The sequence below is a fragment of the Triturus cristatus genome, chromosome 3_2, assembly GCF_964204655.1.
Source record: "Triturus cristatus chromosome 3_2, aTriCri1.1, whole genome shotgun sequence".
Lineage (NCBI taxonomy): Eukaryota > Metazoa > Chordata > Amphibia > Caudata > Salamandridae > Triturus > Triturus cristatus.
Window position 1 is genome coordinate 751626479 of NC_140584.1, and position 23540 is coordinate 751650018.

The 23540-nt window shown below is 41.9% G+C and overlaps 1 protein-coding gene across 1 annotated transcript in view; it reads right to left on the bottom strand.

The window, feature by feature from the left end:
* Positions 1–1756: 1756 nt before the first annotated feature.
* LOC146858052 (uncharacterized) overlaps positions 1757–23540 on the bottom strand; it is a 34266-nt gene continuing 12482 nt past the window's right edge. Inside the window, exons 3-5 of the mRNA XM_085647094.1 lie at positions 3655–3954; positions 1900–1990; positions 1757–1839 (exon numbers count right to left, since the gene is read on the bottom strand). Coding sequence (XP_085503220.1) covers positions 1757–1839; positions 1900–1990; positions 3655–3954 — 474 coding nt within the window. The remainder of the gene's footprint in view (positions 1840–1899; positions 1991–3654; positions 3955–23540) is intronic.

Consider the following 23540-nt stretch of genomic DNA (forward strand, 5'->3'; position numbering starts at 1 on the left):
GTTCTCTGCAGTCTCCTCTGCTGAGCGTCTTCTTTTGCCCTTTTTCTTATTAGGTTGCGGGAATCTGCTTTGTGGATTCAGGGCAGCCCCCTAAATACTGTGTTAAGGGGGCGTTTTAGGGGTCTCGGGGTCAGTAGCAAATGGGCTACTGACCTTAGGGTGACTAAAACCTTGGTGTACTCACCCCACGTGGGGGAGTGAGCACAATCCCTAATCCTGATTGAGGAGTGCCTGCCATCTGAAGAGGGGGCTTCATCTCAGCCCCCCACCTGAGGGGCAGAGTTGGCAGAGGTGGGCCCACCTTCTGGGCTGGCTAGTTTTACCCGCCTGTCTTCCCGCCGAAAAGGAGGGGGGACGGGAAGGGGGCCTGCTCCTGACAGCAGGAGAGGTTGGGGGTCCCATTACAAAGGCTGCCAGGCCTTTGAAGCTCCCCTGCTACAGATGGCTCTTCCTGGCCTGGGGGAGGTGTGAACACCTCCGCCCAGGAAAGGCTTTGTTTCTGGGCTCAGAGAGAGAAGGCGCCCACCCTAGGGGTCCAGAAACATGTCTCTTGGTGGCAGGCTGGTGTGTACCAGTCAGGAAACCTACAAGAGGCTTGTCGTTTTACAGAGGGCATCTCTAAGATGCCCTATGTGTGCATTTTTCATTAACTCTCACACTGGCATCACTGTGGGTTTAATCTGCTGAGAAGTTTGATTTGAAACTTCCCAGTTTTCAGTGCAGCCATTATGGTGCTGTGGAGTTCGTAATGACAAGCTCCCAGCACCATCTACTCTTAATGGCAGCACTGCACTTACAATGTCTAAGAATGGACTTAGACACTGCAGGGGTACGGGGCTCATGCACCTGTACCCTCACCACTGGCATAGGGCACCCAGCTAGAGGGGTGACAGATCTATGCCAGAGCAGTAGGTTGTAGACGTGGCACACAGGGATGTGTGCCATTTGGACTTTTCACTTTGTTCTGCACCAAACACGCAGCCTGCAAAAGCAGTGTGTGTGTGTAAAGGTACAGGGCCTCTAAGGGTGGCACCTTAAGTACTGCATCCCTTAGAGGTCTTCCCTGGTCACAGTGACCTATTTACCTGTGGTACCATTTACCAGGGGCTGACCTGTGGCTAGAGATGCCATATGGGTTAGTTTTGGGGAGAGAACATAGGCCCTGGGAACCCGATTGGCAGGGACACAGGGCATATCAAGTGAAAGTGCATCAGTAGTCTGGCAAAAAGTGCGGTGGTTACTGCAACAGAAACCCACTTTCCTACAGCAAATTATATACCTATATACTTACATTTCAACAGCGGAGAAGGTGCTCCTTCAGTGCAAAGCACTCCTTAATAGTTCTGAGGATGCGTTTTAATATTATCAAGAAAATAACACAGTTTATAATATATGTGCAGAATTAACACGTAGGCTTTCAACAAATCTAAAGTGCATAGAAATGCAAAAACTTTGAAATGTTTAGATACCCATAAAATGTTATTTGTTAACCTTTACACTACATGCTTTTTCATAATAAATGATAGTTGCATGAATGTTGTATAAATCTGCAAAATGTTTGTACTTAAACAAAGAAGACTGTTAACACATTATTCAAAATTGTGACTTAATTCAAATTGTTGCTTAATGAAGTAATGAAGAAAACCTCATTTAGAAATGCAGCTTTTAAACTGAACTTGGTCTCTTTTTATATACTTGTTTTAATTCCAAAGGATGGTAATGTGCAAAAATGCTTTCATTATATAGAAGTTTCAGCTTATACATAGATCATTGTTAGAATTGAGTAAACATTCCATATTAGAAGGTTGGAGATTTGGTTTAATGCTTCGGAAAGTAAACCTGAATGGAAAGAAGATTCATATGAAACTTAGAAATGATTCAACGTAGTTGCAAACTTACAGATAGCTGTCTGTGGACTATTGTATTCCTGTGAGAAGATGAGGAATGAAGGCATTCCCATGAGAGCATCGAGGATGATTGGACAAGAGGACTGGAATAAGGAACATAAAAAAACTGCAACATTGTTTTTTGACTGTTTATATTAGTGCATGCTTCTAGAGTATGCCACCGCTTCTTTTTGCCACATTCTTCCAGACCACATCTTATTTTGCCCCATTACCATTTGCATTTACTACTGCTGCTGCCAATCCTATCCATATCCCTTTATCCTTTTCCCATGCTGCGGAGTTCGCGGAGTGCAGAAAGCTCCGCTTTGCTATGTGCAGCAGAGTTTTTTCCCTGCTCGCGATCATGAGCAGTAAGTTCGCGAGCTGTTACTCGGGTAGAATTTCTACCCAAGCAGCAGGAATACCAGCACAAACTGCAGTTCGCACTCTACTCCGCCACTCACGGAACTTCGCAGAGTTTTTTTGTAACTTCGCGGAGTTCCGCATATCAAAACTCCACAAACTACGCCCAGGCCTGATCCACAGCATGGGTACCATAACTGTGAGGTCAGTATCTAGTACAAGTCCCGTCTATTGTCTTATTGAGACAGCCACAGCTGCAACCGCTCTTAGACAGTTCGGGAGGGCTCGTGCGACAGGGTCAAGCACAGCAGAGAAAAAAGCATACAGTCTTTGTTTATCCCCAATTTTTTGTGTTAAAACAGAAAGCGCACAACCACCCAGCTCATGGATGTACAACACAAAGCATTTAGCATAATTAGGGGTACCAAGCACTGGAGCCGAGCAAAGGGCAGTTTTTAATTGCTCAAAAAACTGATGACACTCTGGCGTCCAAGGCAAGGGGTTATGCATATCCTTTAGTGTTAGCGCAAGCAGGGGCTTAATGAGGAGGGAATAGCCAGGTATCCACTGCCTGCAATAGGAAGTGATAGGTATGAAAGTACACACATCTTTTTGAGTTTGTGGGACAGTCATTTTAACAATGCAATGATGCGCTTAGGTGTTAGTCTCCTGCCTTCCTTCACAGTAGGTCACCTAAATAGGTGACCTCCTGTGGACAACACTTAAATTTGGAAAGGGGTACCTTATGATCATGGTCAGCTAAATGGAGTAACAATTTAACCATACTATGTCTGCAACCTTGTTCTGTGTCTGAGTCGATGAGCAGCAGGTTGTTGACATATTGGTGCAATACCTGTGGGGAGCGACAAGGAATCTAGCTGACTTGTCAATGCCTGATTATTAATACTCAGACTTTCTGTATAGCCTTGAGGTGTGCGACAGAATCTAAAACTTCCACCAGCTAGGGTGAACGCAAACAGATACCTGCTGTCAGGATGAATGGGGATACTGAAGAAGGAATTTTTCAAGTGAATGACAGAAAGAATTTAGCAGAAGAAGAAATCATTGTCAAGAGTGTTGTAATGTCGGAAACCACCGAAAACTGGGGAATCACTATTTTGTTAACTTCATGCAAATCAATCAGCCTACCCTGATGAGCAACCAACGTCGTGACATTACCAAAGACTTGACCAGGTCCCATATCAGCAACGTATACATGATAATATCATAGATAATCTGCGGTGCTGCATCATTGGAACACTGCTCCCAAAGTCCAATCAAAGTGGCTGACGTGCTTAAGGGCATGTTGTTGTACAAAAGGCTCATAATCTTTCATCACATTCCACACATCCTCCACACTATAAATGGGGTTGTGGGCCCACTGTGCAGCCTGGTTAGCCACTACCTGTTTCTCTGCATCTCGCATATCAGATCGAACGAACGTTCGCCCCAGGCATTCCTTAAATTTTGTCCAGTCTCGATCCTCATGGCCACGTACTGATGTCTCACCACTCTGTAATGTTGAGGAATGAAGGAACACAGTGGGAGTGATAACAAAAGTAGTGGGCATTACTGTCGCTGCGGACTGGGTTGTGGGTGTAAGAGCTGGCGAAAGGCATGCCGTTGTTGTGGGAGTGCTAACAGTCGCAGCTGCCACGGATGGCGAAGACAAAGAAAGGACAGGAGGTGGTGTGGCCAAGGCAGTCTGATCAACAATAACAGAAGTAGAAACAGTAGAGACAGAAGAACCGGCTAGCTGGGCCTGTGGGGGAAGAGCGGTATATACCCTCTGCGGTGCATACGGAGGTGGGGGTCCAGCATCTAGCAATTCTTCCACAAAAGCATCATTTTCTTCCCATGCTACATAAGATTTATCAATATTCAGTCGAAACCTCCTATCTTCACGTTCAATTCCTTTCTCCTGCTTCTCTCTACCATGCACTACAGCTTTCTGAGTCAATGTTTGCATTCTTCTTTTCGGGGCCTCTTTCTATGCTCTCATCCGCCTCTGTTTAGCCTCTTTTTGCCATCTTCTGAGGGAATCAAACATAGACTGCCTACTTCTTCGCACAAACAACTTCTCATGTAAAAAAAACTTTTTTGTTCATCAAAGGTGCCCATCAACAGTCACTGCAACTCGGCATTGTCCCTCGTATATTTGTGACGTAATGTACTAAAGATAATTGGGCCAAGGCCATGTTTTGCATACATATCAAAGTTTTGGAGTGCCTTCTGGAGACGCCGGCTGACTTTCTTCCAATCTATCATAAGCAGAACAGCAATGACAACAAGAAACCAAAAAATGACTCATTCCAGGCATTTTCAAAAGTGGGCCAAATGTTTTATGTTGCCTGGCAAAGTGTTCACAAACACTTTGTATCCAAATCGTTCCTCAGGTCGTACCAAATGCAAACCAAAATCGGTCCTCAGACCCTACCAAAGACAAATCAAAATTGGTCCTCAGACCATGCCAAAGATAAACCAAAATGGTATCATATCCACAAAGAACAAAAACAAACTCACCTGGTGCACACAGGTCAAATTAATTTTATTCTCCACTGCGACTCTTCAGACCAAAGGTTCAGATACAAGGGTTTTGCCATTTAGGACCCCAGTCAGAATGACTGCTGGGCGAGGCACAGACCGGTCAGACAGACGGGTCAGCTGCGAGTTCAGGACTCTCTCGTGCAGGGATATTTGTTCTGCCTGTGCGACCTGACGTTGGCCCCGACCTCCTCAACCATCCGTGCGCGAGGATGGGCCACCCAATGGAGTCCCTATTCGGGTGCCAACTGAAGGAAGTGACCCGAATAGGGCCACCTGGTTCACTCGTGACCACCTCTCATCCTTCCATGCAAATGAAGAGTCGGTCAGACAGTAGAGAATACAAACCAAGTATATTTTATTCAGGTACACTCAAGCGGAGTCCAGTCGGACCAGCATACTAGGATTGCTGCAAAGGGACTGACTTCAGCAAACATAAAGATACATTATGTACATTTCTGAACCAAGAAAGTCCCGCCCATAATGGTATTCTACTAGCAGGTGCAGCTAAAACGAAGAACTACAGTAGAATGATTTTCGATTCTGAGGCTGGGCACACATTATCTCTGTAGGTTACTGGGATGGCTGGAGGAAACCGGGCTTTTCTGCTACAATTGTCAGGGCCCAATCTTAGCGCTGGCACGTGCCTCACAAATGGCCACACCCATAAGCCATCACGGGGTACAATTTTAGGGAAGTTGGCAGAGGGCTGTGCCTTCTTAATTTAGTGTTTTACAGAAAGAATAATTTCCGAAGTTCATTGGTGGGTTTCATACACAATGTATTTATTCATATTTCCATTCATAGAACAAAAGGCAGCCTGCACGTGTTGCTCCTGTTTGGCCAATCGGCCGAGGACTTTTTCAAGGCTGATTAGGTGCAAGATAACATTGAATTATAGGTTCAATAGAATCAGGTGAAGTGACAGAGAAAGTGCGAAGGGACAAGTTAAAATAAAAAGGAGAGACAATGAGGATGTGTTATAGTAAGGTAGTGAATAGAGGAGACAAGGGAAAGGGAAAGATAAGGAAAGAGACAAAGGTGAAGGGTAGGGAATTGTGCAAAAGAGGGGGGAGGGAAAAAAGATTTAAAACTAAAACTAAAAATATAACAGCAAATTATTTCAATTTCATATTTCCACATTTTTCATGTCAGCGTGATATCAACATATTTAAAAATAAAACTAGAAACACAACAGCAAATTATTTAAATTTCATAATTCCACAATTTTCATGTCAGCGTGATATCAAAAGAATTTAGTATCTTTCACTGTAATCATACATATACGGGGAGAACTGCGCAACAGATACAGGAGCTGGATGGGAAGGACACAGTACTACTACAATTCTGGATGATAGTGATAATTGTTGTGGGAAGGAAAGCAAATAAGGGAAGCGTCATATACATATATAAGTATTACATGCTGATTCGTAATTTAACACATAATTGTGGAACCTAAGTTATTGGACAGGTTCAATAGAGGTCACAATAAAGCATGATATCACTGCAAAAAAGGACGATAATATAATTGTTAAATGAGAAAGCACGGTATAATACAAGAGAAATATAAATGCATGGGTGTAGCAAAGTCATAGATAATTTGTTCAGTAGCGAAAATGTTTGGAGTTATGTTGCCACTTATTGGTGCTTACCAGAGAGTCGAAACTGGTACTCGCGCTCCTAGAACAACGAAACACAATATCGCAGTGTAAGGAACGATACGTGTTGAAGTCCGCGTGATCTAAAGTCAGTAATGTGTGTACAGGGAGGGAAGAGCCACAGGAGTTATCACTTTATGAGTCTCAGAGTAGACAAAGAAAGGTCTAAGTTATAAGCGGACAGGCGGATGTGTCTGTCTTCAGCTGCAAGGACGAGATGGGGAGCTAATATAAATCGCATGACCGCTGCCAGCTAAGTTTGCGAGGAAATAATTAAAACGGGATCAGGTAGAGCACGGTTGTGGCACGGGACGATGCGTCTAAAAGGCCGAAAAGGGATGCGTATTGATTGCAATTACCGGGTTGTTCAAATCACTATATGACAGCATCCGATAGAACAGTGTATCAGAAATCATATAGCGGTGTCGCCGGGTGCTCCGCCTATAATCGCCGATATGCGCTGAGCTACGGAAAAGGCTAGGGGTGGGCGGAATTTGCGGAATTAACCTTCGCAAATTATCGCGAGAATGTTTAAAATTATCGCAAACAAGCAGAAATATCGCGAAGATGCGGAAGTTTTTTTCCGGCATGTTCGCGAGATTTTCTGCATGGTTGCGGGTCGCCAACTTACCCATGTGGTTGCTTGCGGGCGCGGCCATCTTGTTTTGAGTTGTTCTCGCGGTGCATGATCGCGAGAAGAAAGACGTGATCGCGCGACGCATGACGTCACTGCGGGCGCGAACTGTCGCGAGACAGCGCAAATGGCTAAAAACAATACAACATCTCATGGAGAACGCGACCGGATCAAGAAAACTTGTCGGCGAACGCAGGGATTCAGGTAAGGCGATCGCGCGCGCGCGAGAATGTATCATTTTACAGCGCGAGCAAGAAACAAATTATCGCCAAGCTGCGGAAACCGGAATTTTTGACATTTTCGCGCTCTCCGCGGAACGCAAAAATGTCAAATTATCGCAATTTCCGCGAACGGAACGAAATTTTTGCCCAGGCCTAGAAAAGGCCCGTGAGTTATGCATGGGGTAGCGTAATGCCGACATTCCGAGGTAGGTACCGTCAAAGAAAGAGAGTCAGTCTTACCTGCATAATGAAGCGATGTGGTCTCTGTGGTCCCAGGAACAAGAAGAGTTCCGGGACCGGCCGTGGTCGGATAAATTGACTCACGGTCTGACGGCAGAGTCTGTAATTCACATAGCGAGCTATTCCGCACGGAGGCAACGGAAGAGTTACTTCCTCCATGATGGTGTATTTATTTGGAAACAGGTTATGTTAAACTATGTATGGCACCATTCTCGGACTAAGTTTTATTAAGATTGATGAGTGTTTCAGAAATACAATAAGCCTGATGTGTTTAGGCAGAACGATTAAAAATGAAGGAGTTGCAATGGAAGAGGTACTAAGTAAGGGACACGGTAGTCAAGAATGTGAAGTATAGGATCACATTGTTTCCATCTAGTATTGGGGGAAAAAGGTCACACTCATCTCGTGTGAATTGTCGCATGGTCCATTAGTCTTATTATTCCGATGAATCTCGAGTGCGGAAGAAAGAAGAAGGGCGAGGCTCCATACACCAGAAAGATTGGAAGGGAAACGGTTCTAACATTAGGGTGCAATGTGTGAGATAAGGGTCACGTCATACGAAAGAGAGAAAGCGAGTCAAAATACAGCGCATGAGTGCCCATGGATCCTGATACACAAGAGGTAGTATATAGTTGACCCAATAACATGTTTGGGTGATGCCGGACAGAGCAAATGATACAGTTTCTAAATAGTTAATACAGCCAATAAAACATAAATTATCTCTATGCCAAGGTCGTTCTGTTCATGCCTACCGCTAGACTAGTGGGAGAATGCCTCTATATTTGGGAGAGAAATGCCTTTAATAAGAACAGTGTATTCATTAGTAGAGCAAGGTCTAACCTTGAAGAAATTGAGGTTAAAAATAAAATGGTGCCACGAATGATAATTTAACATGAGAACAGATGCGCAAACTAAATAGTAAAGACATTCATTTCATCACTATGAGGTGACGCAAGGCCACTCTGCATGGCTTTGCATGGCCTCATAGATATGGAGTATGACAAAGCAGTGCAAGTCGCTGCCTCGCCTTACTCTGCATCAAGGAATTATTCAATGGGCTTTGCAGTGGTTTTTCAAACATCTCACCCAGGAATTTTGACGCTGCCCTAGATTTACTTAATTACGTAAACCTAGGGCAGTGCCAAAACCTTATGTCTCCGCAGAGCAGGCATAGAAAGGGGAAATATTGGGGGGGGGCGTGGCTAGCGCCCGTGGACGATGGCAGCTCCTCTGTAGCTCTCCCGGGCGGCGCGGAGAATGAAGAGCCCAACGTGACTCCCTGCAGCGTTTTCACCCTAAATAATCATGGACTTCGACTTCGGAAGTGGTGAAGAACTATTGGGATGATTCTGGATGCTCGAGTCTGCCTGTGGGTAATCCTTTTTTGGCAAGTGTAAGATGCATCGATACTCGGCATTACGACCGCCATTTTGTGATAACGCTGACGGAGCTCCGAGCCTAGCGTTCCTCAGCTAATTATGGTTTTGGCGGCTTAACTTCCATATTTTCTTGATTGCCAGCCTGCTAGTCACCACGCTGTGCCCACTTAACTTTCACAAAGCGATTTGGCTTTTACTAGCGCATTTTTCGAGCGCTTTGGATTTCCTGTCACCTATGACTGTTGTTATTCCTTCACAGCGATGCTGCAGTATGACTGAAAATTACTTTGCAGCTACTTCCTTCTGCACTTAAACAATTATGGGCCACATGTTATTTTCACTCCTCTGTCACAAGCTTCTATTTACTTCATAAATGCATGAGTGTTGAATTCTGAAATTGCGGCCGCCATCTTGTGAAGCTGCTGACGGAGTCATACTCCTAGCAGTTTTGCAGTGCAAGAAGGATTTATTACTGCACTCAACGCCGCTTAGTGCTCCATTTGCATGATAACTTGCCTTGGTTTTTCAATTGTATCACCACAGTGCGGATTCCTTCACACTTCTGGATGCCATTGATACTATTTATTGCAGTTCATTTTTCTTCAAACTGATGCAATTACCTGTTCGATTTATGTGTGGTTAAATATGTTTATGTACCAAATGCTCGTTTCACATCATCTCAAATAGCGCTCTCATTATTGTGTTATTCGTTTCTTCTCTCCAGAACTGCTGTTGTTTTTGCACCTAGAAGTGACCCTTTCTTCTTTTCTTGTCATGTTGACCAGATTGATGTTACACCACACTGCATACTTAGTTTCAGATTTTCTCATACATATGTCTCTACCCTACAGATTTTGTTAACTTCACACATTAACTAGCTATATGGCATGTACTTTTGCTGGGGTGTTTTGCCTTTTTGCTATAAATTGTTGTGTCTTTACTTGACCTCTCTATGGGGCTCATTTAGTAGTAACTCTCGTTTATAGCGCTCAACTTTACTGCACTTACCTGTACACAATTTAGTTCACTAGCTCTATTCTGACAGCACCTTTGCCTTAATGCCTCAACACTATTATTGTGTATGGTCATGTCTCACTCATATTTAGCTTTTCATCCATATTAGGAACCTTCTATTGCTCATTTACCTGTTCTGATATATTCTAGTTGCATTTGTCATTTCCTTTATGGGTAGAATATGTAAGGAGCTACGCAAGCCTTCTCCAACTTCTCGCAAATCTCTCCTTCACACGGGTTCTAGATATCAGTGTCTAGAGATGGATGGCTCCTCTGATCCCTCTGTTAAAAGTTCCTCCTCTGCTTCAGCTCCACAAACAAGTGGCGCTACCAAAGGTTCAATCAAAAGACTAAAAAAAGACCCACCTTCTCCTCCCAAACAAACCTCATCAGTAACAATGGATATCCTTTTGGAAGAAATTAGGGCCTTACGCCCTTTTATTGAAGAAACTAAAACTACTCTTGAGGAAACCAAAACTACTCTTCAGCTGTTATCCGACAAGTGGTCGAATATTGATGGTCGCGTAACCCTTCTAGAACAAACTGTTGATACTCTTACTTCCTCTGTAGCCAAAGTTGATCCACTATGCGTCCAAGTTTCTACGCTCCACAAACAACTTGAGAACTTAGAAAACAGAAATAGGAGGAACAATCTTCGCATTTATGGCCTGGCGGAAAATTCAGAGGGGTCTGATGCCCTTACTTTTTTCAAATCCTTTTTGCCGAAGATTCTCCAGCTGCCAGATACCACTAATCTCAATATACAAAGAGCTCATCGTTTAGGTCCTCCTCCTACTGGGTTCTCTACTACTCACGTTAAAAGGCCGAGAGGTGTTATCCTCTACTTCCTAGAATATACAGATTTACTTACAGTTCTAGCTGCAGCCAAAGCTCTCCCTCGACTTACTTGGTCTGGAAATCAGCTTTTCTTTTCACAGGACTATGCTAAATCCACTGCTGACCGGCGCAAAGAATTTCTTTCACTTAGACCACAGCTGCGTTCTATGGGAGTGAGATATGGACTTTTTCATCCCTGCCTTTTCAAGGTGACTTTCAACAACAAGACTACTACTTATGATGATCCGCTGAAACTAAAGAGTTTTTTGTTCTCCCATAATGCCAACAGATTGGACATTGCTGCTTCATCAAGTTCTTAATAATTGTTTTTCACACACATATCTTGTATTAATGCTCTTATGCTATGTTCCTTGTTGGTTTTCATGATTGTTATGCTTCTACAGTTCTCCTAGCTGCTTGTTTTACGTCAATCTTCTATGTTCTTACTATTTAACATTTATCCTATCTCCCCCTTTGCACAGATTTCTTCCTTCACATCGTCACCCACCTTCATGTCCTTGGAGTTCGTTGCGGTCGTCTTCCTTCCCTGCCTTCCCTTTGGAGCTTATGGCCCGTCATTGTTCTATGTGGCCTCCATCCTCCTCTCCTTTTGTTTGTTCTCGACAATATGTAAGTTTTTCGTTCTTCTTCTTCTGTTATTCTGTTCTTACATTTCTCTCTCTTTCTTCTTTATGCTCCTCAGCTCCTCACTTCCCCTTTGGCTATGTTTCTCTTCAGCATATTTTCTGTATTTTCTTCTTGATCCAGTCTTTTCATTTTCTTTCTTTTTTGCTTATGTTTTCAGTATATCTCTTCTTTTTTCTTCTCCCTTTTTTCTTCATCATGTAACTGGCTTCTACTTTGCTGTGTTTTATGAAATTATCTTCTTTTATTTTTGGTGTCTCTTATTAATATGCCTACATGCTTTAAATGTTTTTCTTTTTCATGATTATTCCTCAACTGGTTTTTTGATATGCTTATCTAACATTGTTTTATGCCTTTGAAAATATTTTCTTGGAATGTTAAAGGTTTACATTCGCCAATTAAAAGACAGAGAGTATTTTCCCATTTGACCAAACTCAACGCAGATATAGCCTGTATACAGGAATCACATCTATCGGCAGATGAATCTGCTAAGCTGAACAGGGGTTGGGTGGGTGAAGTGTATTTTTCCCCAGGTGACGGTAAGCGTAATGGTGTTTTGATTTTGTTTAGAAAATCTCTTCCAATCAAGTCAGTAACGCATTTTGCTGATACTTCAGGCAGATGGGTGTTAGTTAATTTCAATCTAGACAATGTTCCTATTTCCATTTTAAATGTGTATGCTCCCACAAGTGGTGATGCTTCCTTCTGGACCTCTTTAGCTCCACCAATCACTCAAAATTATGTTGATAACTTCATTCTTGTGGGTGATTGCAACAAAGTTTCTGACCCTTTTTTGGATAGACATTCAGCTAGCGCATACATTCCACATAAGTCACAAAAATCTTTCACTCACCTCATTGCACAATACAAACTTACTGATGCCTGGAGACTCTGCAATCCCACTTTGCGAGAATACTCTTTCTTTTCACCCCCTCACCAAACTCAATCTCGACTAGATTATTTTTTTATGTCACATCACCTTACCCAGTCCCTTATTTCTTCTGACATCGGCTCCATCTTAATTTCGGATCATGCCCCAGTTTCCATTGCTTTGGATGTATTGCGACAGCCTACTTCCATTAAAAAATGGCGTTTTAACAACGCTCTCCTTCTTGATGCACAATTTGTTTCTTCATTTACATCCTTTTTCCACGAATACTTTTTGCTTAATCATATGGATGAAGTTCCATTCCCTGTAGTCTGGAATGCTTTCAAAGCATCAGCCAGAGACTTCATCATTAATTACGTTTCTTGTAAGCGGAAGAAAGCCCAACAAGCCACCAATGTTCTACTTTCCAAAATTAAACAATTAGAACACTTATACTATACATCTAAATCAAAAGATTGCTTAAACGACCTCATTTCTGCCAAACTTCAATTTAATAAGGATTCCACATTTAATGCCTCTAATTTTCTCTTAAAGTCTAGCGCCAAGTTCTATGGTGGGCAGAATAAGGCTGGAAAATTGTTGGCTAATTATCTAAAGGTGAGACAAAACAAAGTCAACATTGAATCTATCTATGGTCATGACGGGTTACTGAAACACAAAAGCAAAGACATCTTACAAGAATTCTTACATTTCTATGAAACATTGTATTCCTCCGAAGCATCTTCGTCTCAACAGTCCATCTCCCAATTTTTGTCAAACATCTCTTCTCCTTTTGATACTCCTCCGGACCTTTCCTCTTTAGAATCCGATCTTACACATAGGGATCTCCTCCAGGCTCTTCACACGCTCAAACATGGAAAAGCTCCAAGGTCGGACGGCTTTACTGTTGAATTCTTTTCCTGTTTTTCAAATTTGCTCATCCCCAAATTACATATGCTTCTCTCTACCTTTCTTCAAACTGGCTCCGCTTCTGTATCCTTCTCTGATGCCCTTATCTGTATTATCCCGAAACCGGGCAAAGATCCACAGCATTGTAAAAATTATCGCCCTATTTCTCTAGTAAATATTGATTATAAAATGTTTTCCAAAGCATTAGCTTTGCGTTTAGAGTCTTTACTACCTGAGCTTTTAGGGAAAGAACAGTCCGGATTTGTTAAAGGTAGACTGTTGTCGGATAATACTAGACTATTTTTTGACACTCTCTCCAAGACTTCACATTGTTCTCATTCCCTCGCAGCCATAGCTTTGGATGCGGAAAAAGCTTTTGATCGGGTTGAATGGCCTTATCTGTTTAAAACTCTGAAGTGGTTTGGTTTTGGTCCGAAAATTTCCTCCCTGATTTCCTTCCTATATTCTCGTCCTAGAGCAGCAATTTCGGCAAATGGTGGCTTATCTTCTTATTTTTCCCTAGGGTTGCCCACTTTCACCTTTTCTGTTTAATCTTGCTTTAGAACCTTTCCTGTTGCGAATCCGTCAGAATGATAATATACAAGGTTTTAATTTTCACAATTCTGATATTAAAATGGCAGCTTATGCTGACGATGTCTTACTATTCATCTCCCAACCAGAAACCGCCCTTCCAGCATTTTTAGACGAAGTTCATTCTTTTGCTCAAGTGTCGGGCTATAAATTAAATAAAGATAAGTGCAAAATCTTACCACTCACTAAAGTGACTTTCAAGGATGACTTTTCTGCTTCAGGTTTTACTTGGAGCCCTAATTCTATTAAATATTTGGGCCTCAATTTTCACTCCTCTCTTTCGGGTACAATCACTAAGTGTATGGAAGATTGTGTACAAAAACTAACCACTGTCACTAACAAATGGCATCCTCTTTATTTGTCGTGGTGGGGTTTTGGACACAATCAAGATGATGCTTTCTCCCATTGTTTTGTTTACAATATCCAACATACCACTTGCTATCCCCTTGAAATATTTCAAGAAAATTAACTCTATTCTATCTTCCTTTTTGTGGGGGCATAAAAAATCTTGTATGTCTTTGTTTAAGCTAATGCGCTCTAAAAGAGAGAACGGGGTGAACTTTCCAAACTTTTTCTTATATCACAAATCCTTTCTTTTGCATCAAGTCTCTCATTGGATTGAAGATTCCTCATTATCCTCTCCTCTCTGCTTGACCTTAGAAAAGTCTTTCATCTCTCCCTTTTCCTTCAAAGAATATCTTATGTTTTCTCGTAGACCTCAGTCTTTATCAACTCCCATTCTTAAATATACCTCCAAAATCTTTCCTTGTCTACCTGTTTCATCCTTTTTTGATCAACCTATTTGGCATAACAGGTCTATTTTAATTAACAATAAGCCAATTTTTTGGAAATCCTGGAGAGCGCGTGGCCTTATTTGGGTGCGTCAATTGTTCCACCATACTCGGACCATTTCCTTTGCTTTAGCTGCTACTTCTTTCAATCTACCTCTCGCTTTTCGAGCCAAATATTTGTTATTGACACGCGCATTACAGCAGGCATACGATGCTCATCTTGCTATACCTCCTTCATCAACTCACACACCCTCTGATACATCCTCGCTGAATTCTTTACTTCTTAAACATTCTAAAGCTTCAAAGATATACGCTTTTCTTCACACTCTGTCCTCCCCCCGCATTAAAACCATGATAGAGGAAGACTGGGAAAAAGATCTTGCGACCTCTTGGCCTATTGCGTTATGGGACAAGCTGTGGTTGAAGATTCGTAGATCTTCCAGGGCTACTAATACTACTCAAACACTATTTTTTATTTATAATAGTTTATTGTTTTCACCACTCACCCTCAGCAAACATTTCCCAGATGCCTCTGACAAGTGTTGGTCCTGCTCCTTACCATGTGCAGATCTTTTTCACATGCTTTTCAGCTGTCACATTGTTCTGAGTTTCTGGAAGCAGGTTTGGTCTCAAATTAATGCGATTTTTTCTTCCACTCACTCCTTTTCTTTATCTCACATTTTCTTAGGGAGTCTTTCTCCCATCTGGGATCATTGCACTTGTAGCGTTAGAATAAGCGACTTGCTATTAGCAGTAGCATTATACCAAATTATCTTACAAGGCCTGGTGGTATGCTGTTTGTTATAATCACAGATTAGACACGACTTTTGTTTACCCCTTAACCTTAGCTATTAAGCGAAGAGAATTGTGGAGTCCAGTTACAGTTTTTTTTTACTTGAGTGCTCGTACCTCTCTGTCCTTATCCCCGTTACAGCAAGAAGTCCCTAAACCTCCATGACTTCCTGTTCTTTGTTAAGCAAGATACTCCTTTTTCTTTCAACTTTTCTTGTGCTTGTAATGTATATCTCATATCCCTTTTCAATGCCTTATTTCATACCAATTGCCAGTTTTTGCTTATAATTATTCTCAATTTTTGATGTTTCATATTATAGCCTATGTTATTGCCATTACGTAACCTGATATATGCTTTTGTTTGTTATCTTTTTCTTATTTTTGGCTTATTTTGTAAGATTTGAGCGTTTTCTTTCAATAAAATTTTTTCTGAACTAAAAAAAAGAAAGGGGAAATATTTTGCAGGTGCCCCTTCCTGCACAAAAACAATCCTGCCTGCAACGGAGGCACCCTTGCACTGAGGTGCAAGGGTTCCTACATTGGCACTAGGATGCACATTGTGTGCCAGTGCAGGGGGAAAGGGTGGGAATGCACCATATTTCAGAACTAAGGTGCATTCCACCCTGTCACATAGGTGTGGGGCAGGGCAACAAGAAGACTTTTGGTGCTGTCCTATTCCAGTTCCTCATAAATGAGGCCCCTGGTTTTGATGCTCAATGGTCATCAGATGGCCCAGGAAGAAATGTATGTCTTGAATGTTGTACAGAGATTTTCAAACACATAAAAGGTGATGGGAGGATGCTTGCAACAAGCCTAACCACTGATAATCAGTTGGTGAAGCATTACCACCCATTGTACTTTTGCCCATCATGCCACCTCAGATTAGAGCCAGTCACATGCAAATCACTCTTGGTCCTGCCCCATTGAGAAGACTTCAGACTGAACTGCCAAGCCAGCTGTTCTCTGAACCTCAACACAAGCAACCCAAGACCAGGTTCACTGTTATTGCAAAACACCTTTTAACGTAATGTGTGCACTGAGGCTTCATTACAGGTTAGGTGAACACTAGATTTAAACAAGTTGTAAATTAATACAATTAGCATAAGTGAATATATCAAATGCTAAATAAGAAAGACGCACATTTTGCTTCATGGTGAGTACATTTATTATAATTAAGCTCAATATGTAAGTGGCCCTCATTACATTGAGCACATTGAATATAGAGCCACTTATTACAATTGACATGAAACTGTACATAGATTAATATGCACATAGATTAAGACAGTTAAAACTTGTTAAGCATATATGTTGCATATAAAGGCGTTTGACATTCAATTATTCTGCTCCATGCTCATTTACCTGTACAAATAGATCTACCATCACACACATCCATCTGTTTCCCCTCACCCCCCTGAGAGGGTCTGTGATTTCTGACTTCTTTACAGTAACCCTCCACCACCCTCGCTTGGCACCTGCTCGAGTTTCCAAAAGCAACACTGCCTTGGTGGGTGCCTGGGAGTGATATCTCTTACCCCAGCAGAAAGCATCTCCGGACGCTAGATTCTTCAGCGAGTGAATTTAGAGAAACATTTTACATTTCAAGTCAAGAATGAAGTAAGTTTCACTAACGGCAGCCTGCGAGCCTCCTGCAGTCACAGTGCGCGCATGCGGATACACACACTCACACTCGTACACACGTATATACGCATGCTGACTCCCTTCTGAAGGAGTGAAGGGCCCTGTTATTAGCCCTAAGCACAGCAGACTCAACTTGTCTTTTAATGTATTGTCAGTGGTGGCTGGTGACATTTGAAAGTGGTAGGGTGTAAAATGATTCTCATACTGCACCGTAGCGAGAAAGCATAGCGAGCGAGCACGAACAACCTAATGAGGGTTCGGGGAGGATCTCCCCCCGAGAAAATTTTGAAATAAGAGTGGACAAATGTTGCATTTTCAAGCAAATTTGAGAAAGCAGGAAGGTTAATAAAGCAATTGTGAAAGTGTAGTTATTACATTAATAAAGAGATGTCATATAACATAGGTACCTGCTTATTCAGTATAACCACAGAGCTTCATAACAGAGTTCGAGATACAATGCATTTCTGAGTACCTCACAGATGTTTTTTATTTAACACACAACTAAACAGGTCGCAAACTAGCAGCATTCAACATATTGTTCACTTTTTGGAGATAAAATCAGCACGTCTGTCTTTAAGACCAGCAAACTTTTCACTAACTTGAACGTTAAAGTCTGGGATTCTTTTAACTAGGTCTCTCTCTACAGAGAGCATTGCTAAAGCATTCAGTCTTTTCTGAATCATGGTGTTCCTCAGGAATGTCTGAATTCTGTTTAAGGTGGAAAAACATTGTTCCGACTCTGCTGTTGTCATAGGAGTGGTAATGACTATTTTTAGTAAAGCCACTGTCTCTGTAAGTACCTATTTCTGTATTAAGTTTCTGAATTAAAGCCAGCAAAGAAATGGCACCAGTGGGCTTCTGGTATACACTCATTCCATACAGTACAGTCAAATCAGTTCTCAGGTCCTCTTTTTTGAGCATAGGATAAGCTTCCACAGCCTCATTCAGAGCTTGCTCAGGGAAGGTTTGATCATATTTTGCAAAGTGTTCACTTTGCAATATTGCGGCACTCACCAAATGTTTTGTGAAAGAAAAATGTTCTTGTGCATGCACAATTATAATGTCACATATCTCCTTTGTAATTCGGACCAAACTGCTGATGTTTTTCTTGCGGTTTGAAAAAGTAGAATCCTTTGGCAGTTTGCTGTCTAAATTGTCAACCCGATCTCTTACTTTGCTCATACTGGTATCTCTTTGCACAAAGACAATATCTATGGCTCGTGATTGTAATTGGTTGTATAATATGTCGACATAAAACATTATTTCATGAAATAAAAACAGAAAGAACTGAAACTCTCTGTCTTGTAGTGTTCTAGCAATGCCACAGGCTTCATTCTGACTTTTAAAATCAAAGTCTTCATTGGCTTCTATGGCGTCAGAACATTTCTCTCTGTGTTGATATATCAGGTTGATTGTATGTATGTTAAAGTTCCAATGAGTTAAGGGTCCCCTTGGAAGCCTTTTTGCCACAATCTCCGTTCTTTTGGGGGAACATGAGAAGAATGCTGCCATGCCTCCTACATCGAGAAAGAAAATTTGTGTCTCGGAGATCTTTGATACTGCTTGTTGCATAATAAGATTAAGTTGGTGGCCGTAACCGTGCACATAATGAGCATTCGGGTACAGATCTCACATTCTTTTCGGTATTTCACCAAGGCTTCCACTAATTACGGATGCACCATCATAGCTTTGTGCCCTAAGTTTTTTTTTTTTGAGGCAGCTCTGGAAAAATCAAGTTCAGTTCACACAGTATAGCTGAAGTAATGGTTTCTGCACTAGAGTCTCTTAAATGTGTGAAACCATAGAACCTCTCCACAATTTTACTGTCATTGTCAAGGTACCAAAAGACTAATACGGACTGTGTTTTTGTGGCCACATTAGTGGTGTCATCAGCCTGAATAGCCACAAAGTCTGTGTTTTGCAATTCTTGCACAATATGGCTTCTCATAATTTCTAGCATACACTCAAGGAGTTAATTTTGTATCGTTTTACAGGTGCCCTTAAAGACTGTAGCACTTGCTAAATGTGCTTCCATTTCATGGTCTATGCTTGCTATTAAATCCACAAGGCCCCTGAATATTCCAGGATTTGAGGAACTTTCAGATTCATCATGGCCTTACAATGGCAGTTCGAAAGCACCACAGAAACAAATGCAATCAATTATTTTTGATAGTATGTGGCTATTCCTATCAACTGCTTCATTGTGTTTCGGTATTGTTTTCCGGTATGCGTCATTTACGTGGTGCTCAATCGGCGTGTCTCCCAACATTCCCAGTCTCAACAGGTTTTCCATATGGATTCTTTTGTGTGCATGCTTCTTGATTTTGTCAGAAAAATGCTTCAAGTCTGTTACTCCTAGTTGTGTCCAAGGCTAGTCAACACTAAACAGCATGCAGAAGAAGCAGAACAGGGAATTTCTTGACGTGCACTCTGTAAGCCAATCAAATTTTGTGTACCAGGTGTTTGAGAATGTAGGTTTGTATTTTTTTCATCTGTCCTGGGAAATGTGTAGTAGTTTTAGGTTAGGCCAATCATGTCGTAATTGCTTTATATTTAGTTTTTCTTCAAGTGTCCGTCCAAAGAATGACCTTGCAAGTAGCTGTTCTAGATGTCGCGTGCCGCATCTGCTCTGACGTCATGGTCAAAGTGACACAGTTAAGCTTGCTTCAGGAAATGGCCAATCACTGTCTGCTGTCTGCATGGCTTCATAAGGCTTCATAAGCCATGACAGTGATTGGTCATGCTTGTTACACTAGTGCCACCCACGCACGGCGCCCAATGAGCCAATTCAGACGCTGCTCCAGCAGCGTCAGGATTGGCCTGATCAGGGGATACTCCCCGCTCATTAGGAGACCGGGGACTGGCGCAGGAAACAACCCTCGGTCTCCTAATGTGCAGCCTAGTGCGCATGTTCGGGCTGGTCTGAAAAATGATCAGCCCAAAACCAAACAAAATCTTTCTGCATGTTGTTGTTGTGTCAGTGTCAGTCAAACTTGCTGCCAGTGCGTGTCCCACCCCCACTGCACACCTGACTGCCTCAGGCTTGGCCCGGTGACCGGCCGGCCCGGAATTGCATTGGATTATTTTTATTGGATTGGATTATTTTTTCGATTAAGTTAAATTAAGTTTAAGTTAATTTACAGCACCCCAATGCGACTCGATGTGGGGCAACGTCCCAGCGCCCTAATGGTATCTATTTACCAATCTTGTAAGCACTATCCTTGGCCTCGTGGAGAGACAGTGGACAGGAAGTGCATTCTATGTTCCTTATATGTTTGTGTGTGGGTATATGGCACTTGCCAGCGCTGCTGATACCGCAGGTCATGGCTCTAGGGTATCAAGGATGAAGGTTTCCATAAAGGTATCCGGGCTCTCTCACACCACCCTTCTTTAATACTCTGCAGTTAACTTAAGTCTTTGGAACAAATACAATTCTCTTTTCTAGTGCATCTGACTTTATTCAGCACGTGCCGCGCATGTTGTATCCATCCCCTCTGATCGACATATTAAGGCGTTGCTTTGGATGGACGCCTCTGTACAGTGACATCTTGGAGCAGGTTTCATGTACTAGCGCTGTCAGACTATGCCCTTCCCGGCCTCGTTTAGACGAGCGTGCTGAATGAGGGCCAATACCCTGTGGCATAATTACACTACCACTATGAAAATGTACATTATTGTCGCTGAGCGTGCGGCTCCCCTTTTACAGAATATGCAGAATAACAGTTGTTTGTGTGTTTTGAGGCTCTGAACCGTGCTTACTTCGGGAATGTTTGCAGGAACATTGCAGCTGTGTACAAGGCTGGATGGCAAAAAGCTTCATAACCTTGGCATTTTGAAGCCATTAGATCACTGATAATAGTGAAGCAATCACAAGGTCATGTCAAGGAAGTCTGGTTCTGAAAACTCTTTAAGCTATGATTGAACGATGAAAATAAATCTGTTTCTGAAGCCAGCCCATCAGTAATACTACCCGCAGATGCCAACTCACGAAAACCTTGATTGACAGTAAAAGAATAACTTTAGGCATAACAAATGCTGTTTTACTCTTGCGTAATCCTGCTTTAATTCTGTATTTCAAATCATTTCTGTTTCAATTTAGGTCTATGCTTTTTGTGAGAAAAAATCTATCTTTGCATGGTTACCCCTGTTTTTTGTGCACTGATGCTGCTGTTCAGATGTCACCTATGGAACACAGCAGTACTGTGCCTCATGCTAGTGTGTCCAAGAAAACATTACATTTTTGCAATCCGTTATATCTGTAAGATATACCGTCCTGGCTAATGTTTTTTAGGGTTGACATTAATGGACTGATTATTGTAACATACTGATGAATTGTCTATTGGTTTTTATTTCTGATTTTAATATATACGTTTTGTGAGGAAAGTAGTTTTTTATTTTGTGTGGTTGTGAGACCTCATCATGGGGAACAACCTTTACAACGCAACTTTTACAACGCACTACCATTACAACGCATTTTTTACAACGCATAATCCATTACAACGCATGACATTACAACGCATGACACTACAACGCATTTTTAAAAACTACCTTTACAACGCATTCCATTACAACGCATACTACCATTACAACGCATACCATTACAACGCATAATATTACACTATACTATCCAACACTTACCCTACTGATGCACCCCCTGGAGTTAGAATAGTAATTTTTACCCTTATACTATCCAACACTTACCCTACTGATGCACCCCCTGGAGTTAGAATAGTAATTTTTACCCCTATACTATCCAACACTTACCCTACTGTTGCACCCCCTGGAGTTAGAATAGTAATTTTTACCCCTATACTATCCAACACTTACCCTACTGATGCACCCCCTGGAGTTAGAATAGTAATTTTTACCCCTATACTATCCAACACTTACCCTACTGATGCACCCCCTGGAGTTAGAATAGTAATTTTTACCCCTATACTATCCAACACTTACCCTACTGATGCACCCCCTGGAGTTAGAATAGTAATTTTTACCCCTATACTATCCAACACTTACCCTACTGATGCACCCCCTGGAGTTAGAATAGTAATTTTTACCCCTATACTATCCAACACTTACCCTACTGATGCACCCCCTGGAGTTACAATAGTAATTTTTACCCCTATACTATCCAACACTTACCCTACTGTTGCACCCCCTGGAGTTAGAATAGTAATTTTTACCCCTACACTATCCAACACTTACCCTACTGTTGCACCCCCTGGAGTTAGAATAGTAATTTTTACCCCTATACTATCTAATACTTACCTTAAATGTAATTTAATATTATGCGTTGTAATGGTATGCGTTGTAAAGGTAGTATGCGTTGTAATGGTAATGCGTTGTAAAGGTATTTTTTAAAAATGCGTTGTAGTGTCATGCGTTGTAATGTCATGCGTTGTAATGGATTATGCGTTGTAAAAAATGCGTTGTAAGTGCATGCGTTGTAAAAGTGTGCGTTGTAACGTCATACATCCCCTCATCATGCAATAAATTTACTATTTGCACTTGGTCCAGTCAGATTCGTTTGAAAAACCTTAGCTCAACCCTAGGTAGCTCTTTTACACCTTTCCCCCAGGAGGGCAGAAGGCTGTCGCCTGGCAGCACATTGAACGGTCACTGGAAAACTTTAGGCAACAAAGTAGCTACTTACTAAAGTTGCAACTTGTGCAGAAGTTACATTTACTTCGACTTAAGCATCAAGCCAGGCTTAATTAAATGACTCTTTTAATACCTTGAAGAATAATATTTGGTAGTCCCATTAAGAAGTTAGCACTACTGAGTTGTCAGCGTGTAACTCTGTACTCGCCAATGGGGCTACAAGCCTTTTTACAGTAAACAAGCATTTGCAATGCAATAGTGGTCGCATTTGTCAGAGTTAGAGCTACTGGTGTTGTAAATGACAATGCCTTTTACAGTGGCAGCGGGTGACATTTGAAAGTGGTGAAGCATAAACGTTCAGGGTGTGTGTCAGGTGGCGAGAGTCGCATCGCGTGCGAGCCCGACTGCCATTACAAGGCCTCGGGGGCCACCCTGAGAAAATTATGAAAAAAGGGTGGGCGAATGGTGCATTTTCAAGCATATTTAAGAAAGCAAGAAGGTTAATAAAGCAATTGTGAAGGTGTAGTTATGACATCAATAAAGATATTTCATATAATAACGTAGGTAGCTACTTATTCAGTATAACCACAGAACTTCATAATGAACTTAGGCTGCCATATATTGCCGATTTTATTAGGTCAAGGCCTGCACTTTTCTGGATAAAAATATGGTCCAATCCTGCTGCATCTTTAACACGCAGCATAATATCTGATTGTTTATTACATGAAAGCTTCCACCTTATACCCTGGTTAAACGCAGTTAACAACAGCCTGATGAGTGTGGGCCATGGTCTTCTGTTCAGCTCCCCTAATATCATTGCCCCTTCACATAAGAACGGCGTAAAACGGGCACTGTTTGATTTATATAAGGAGAAACGTAGGAGATCTGAATTGGTAAAACCTGTTGTCATTAAATATCTGCCATTAACT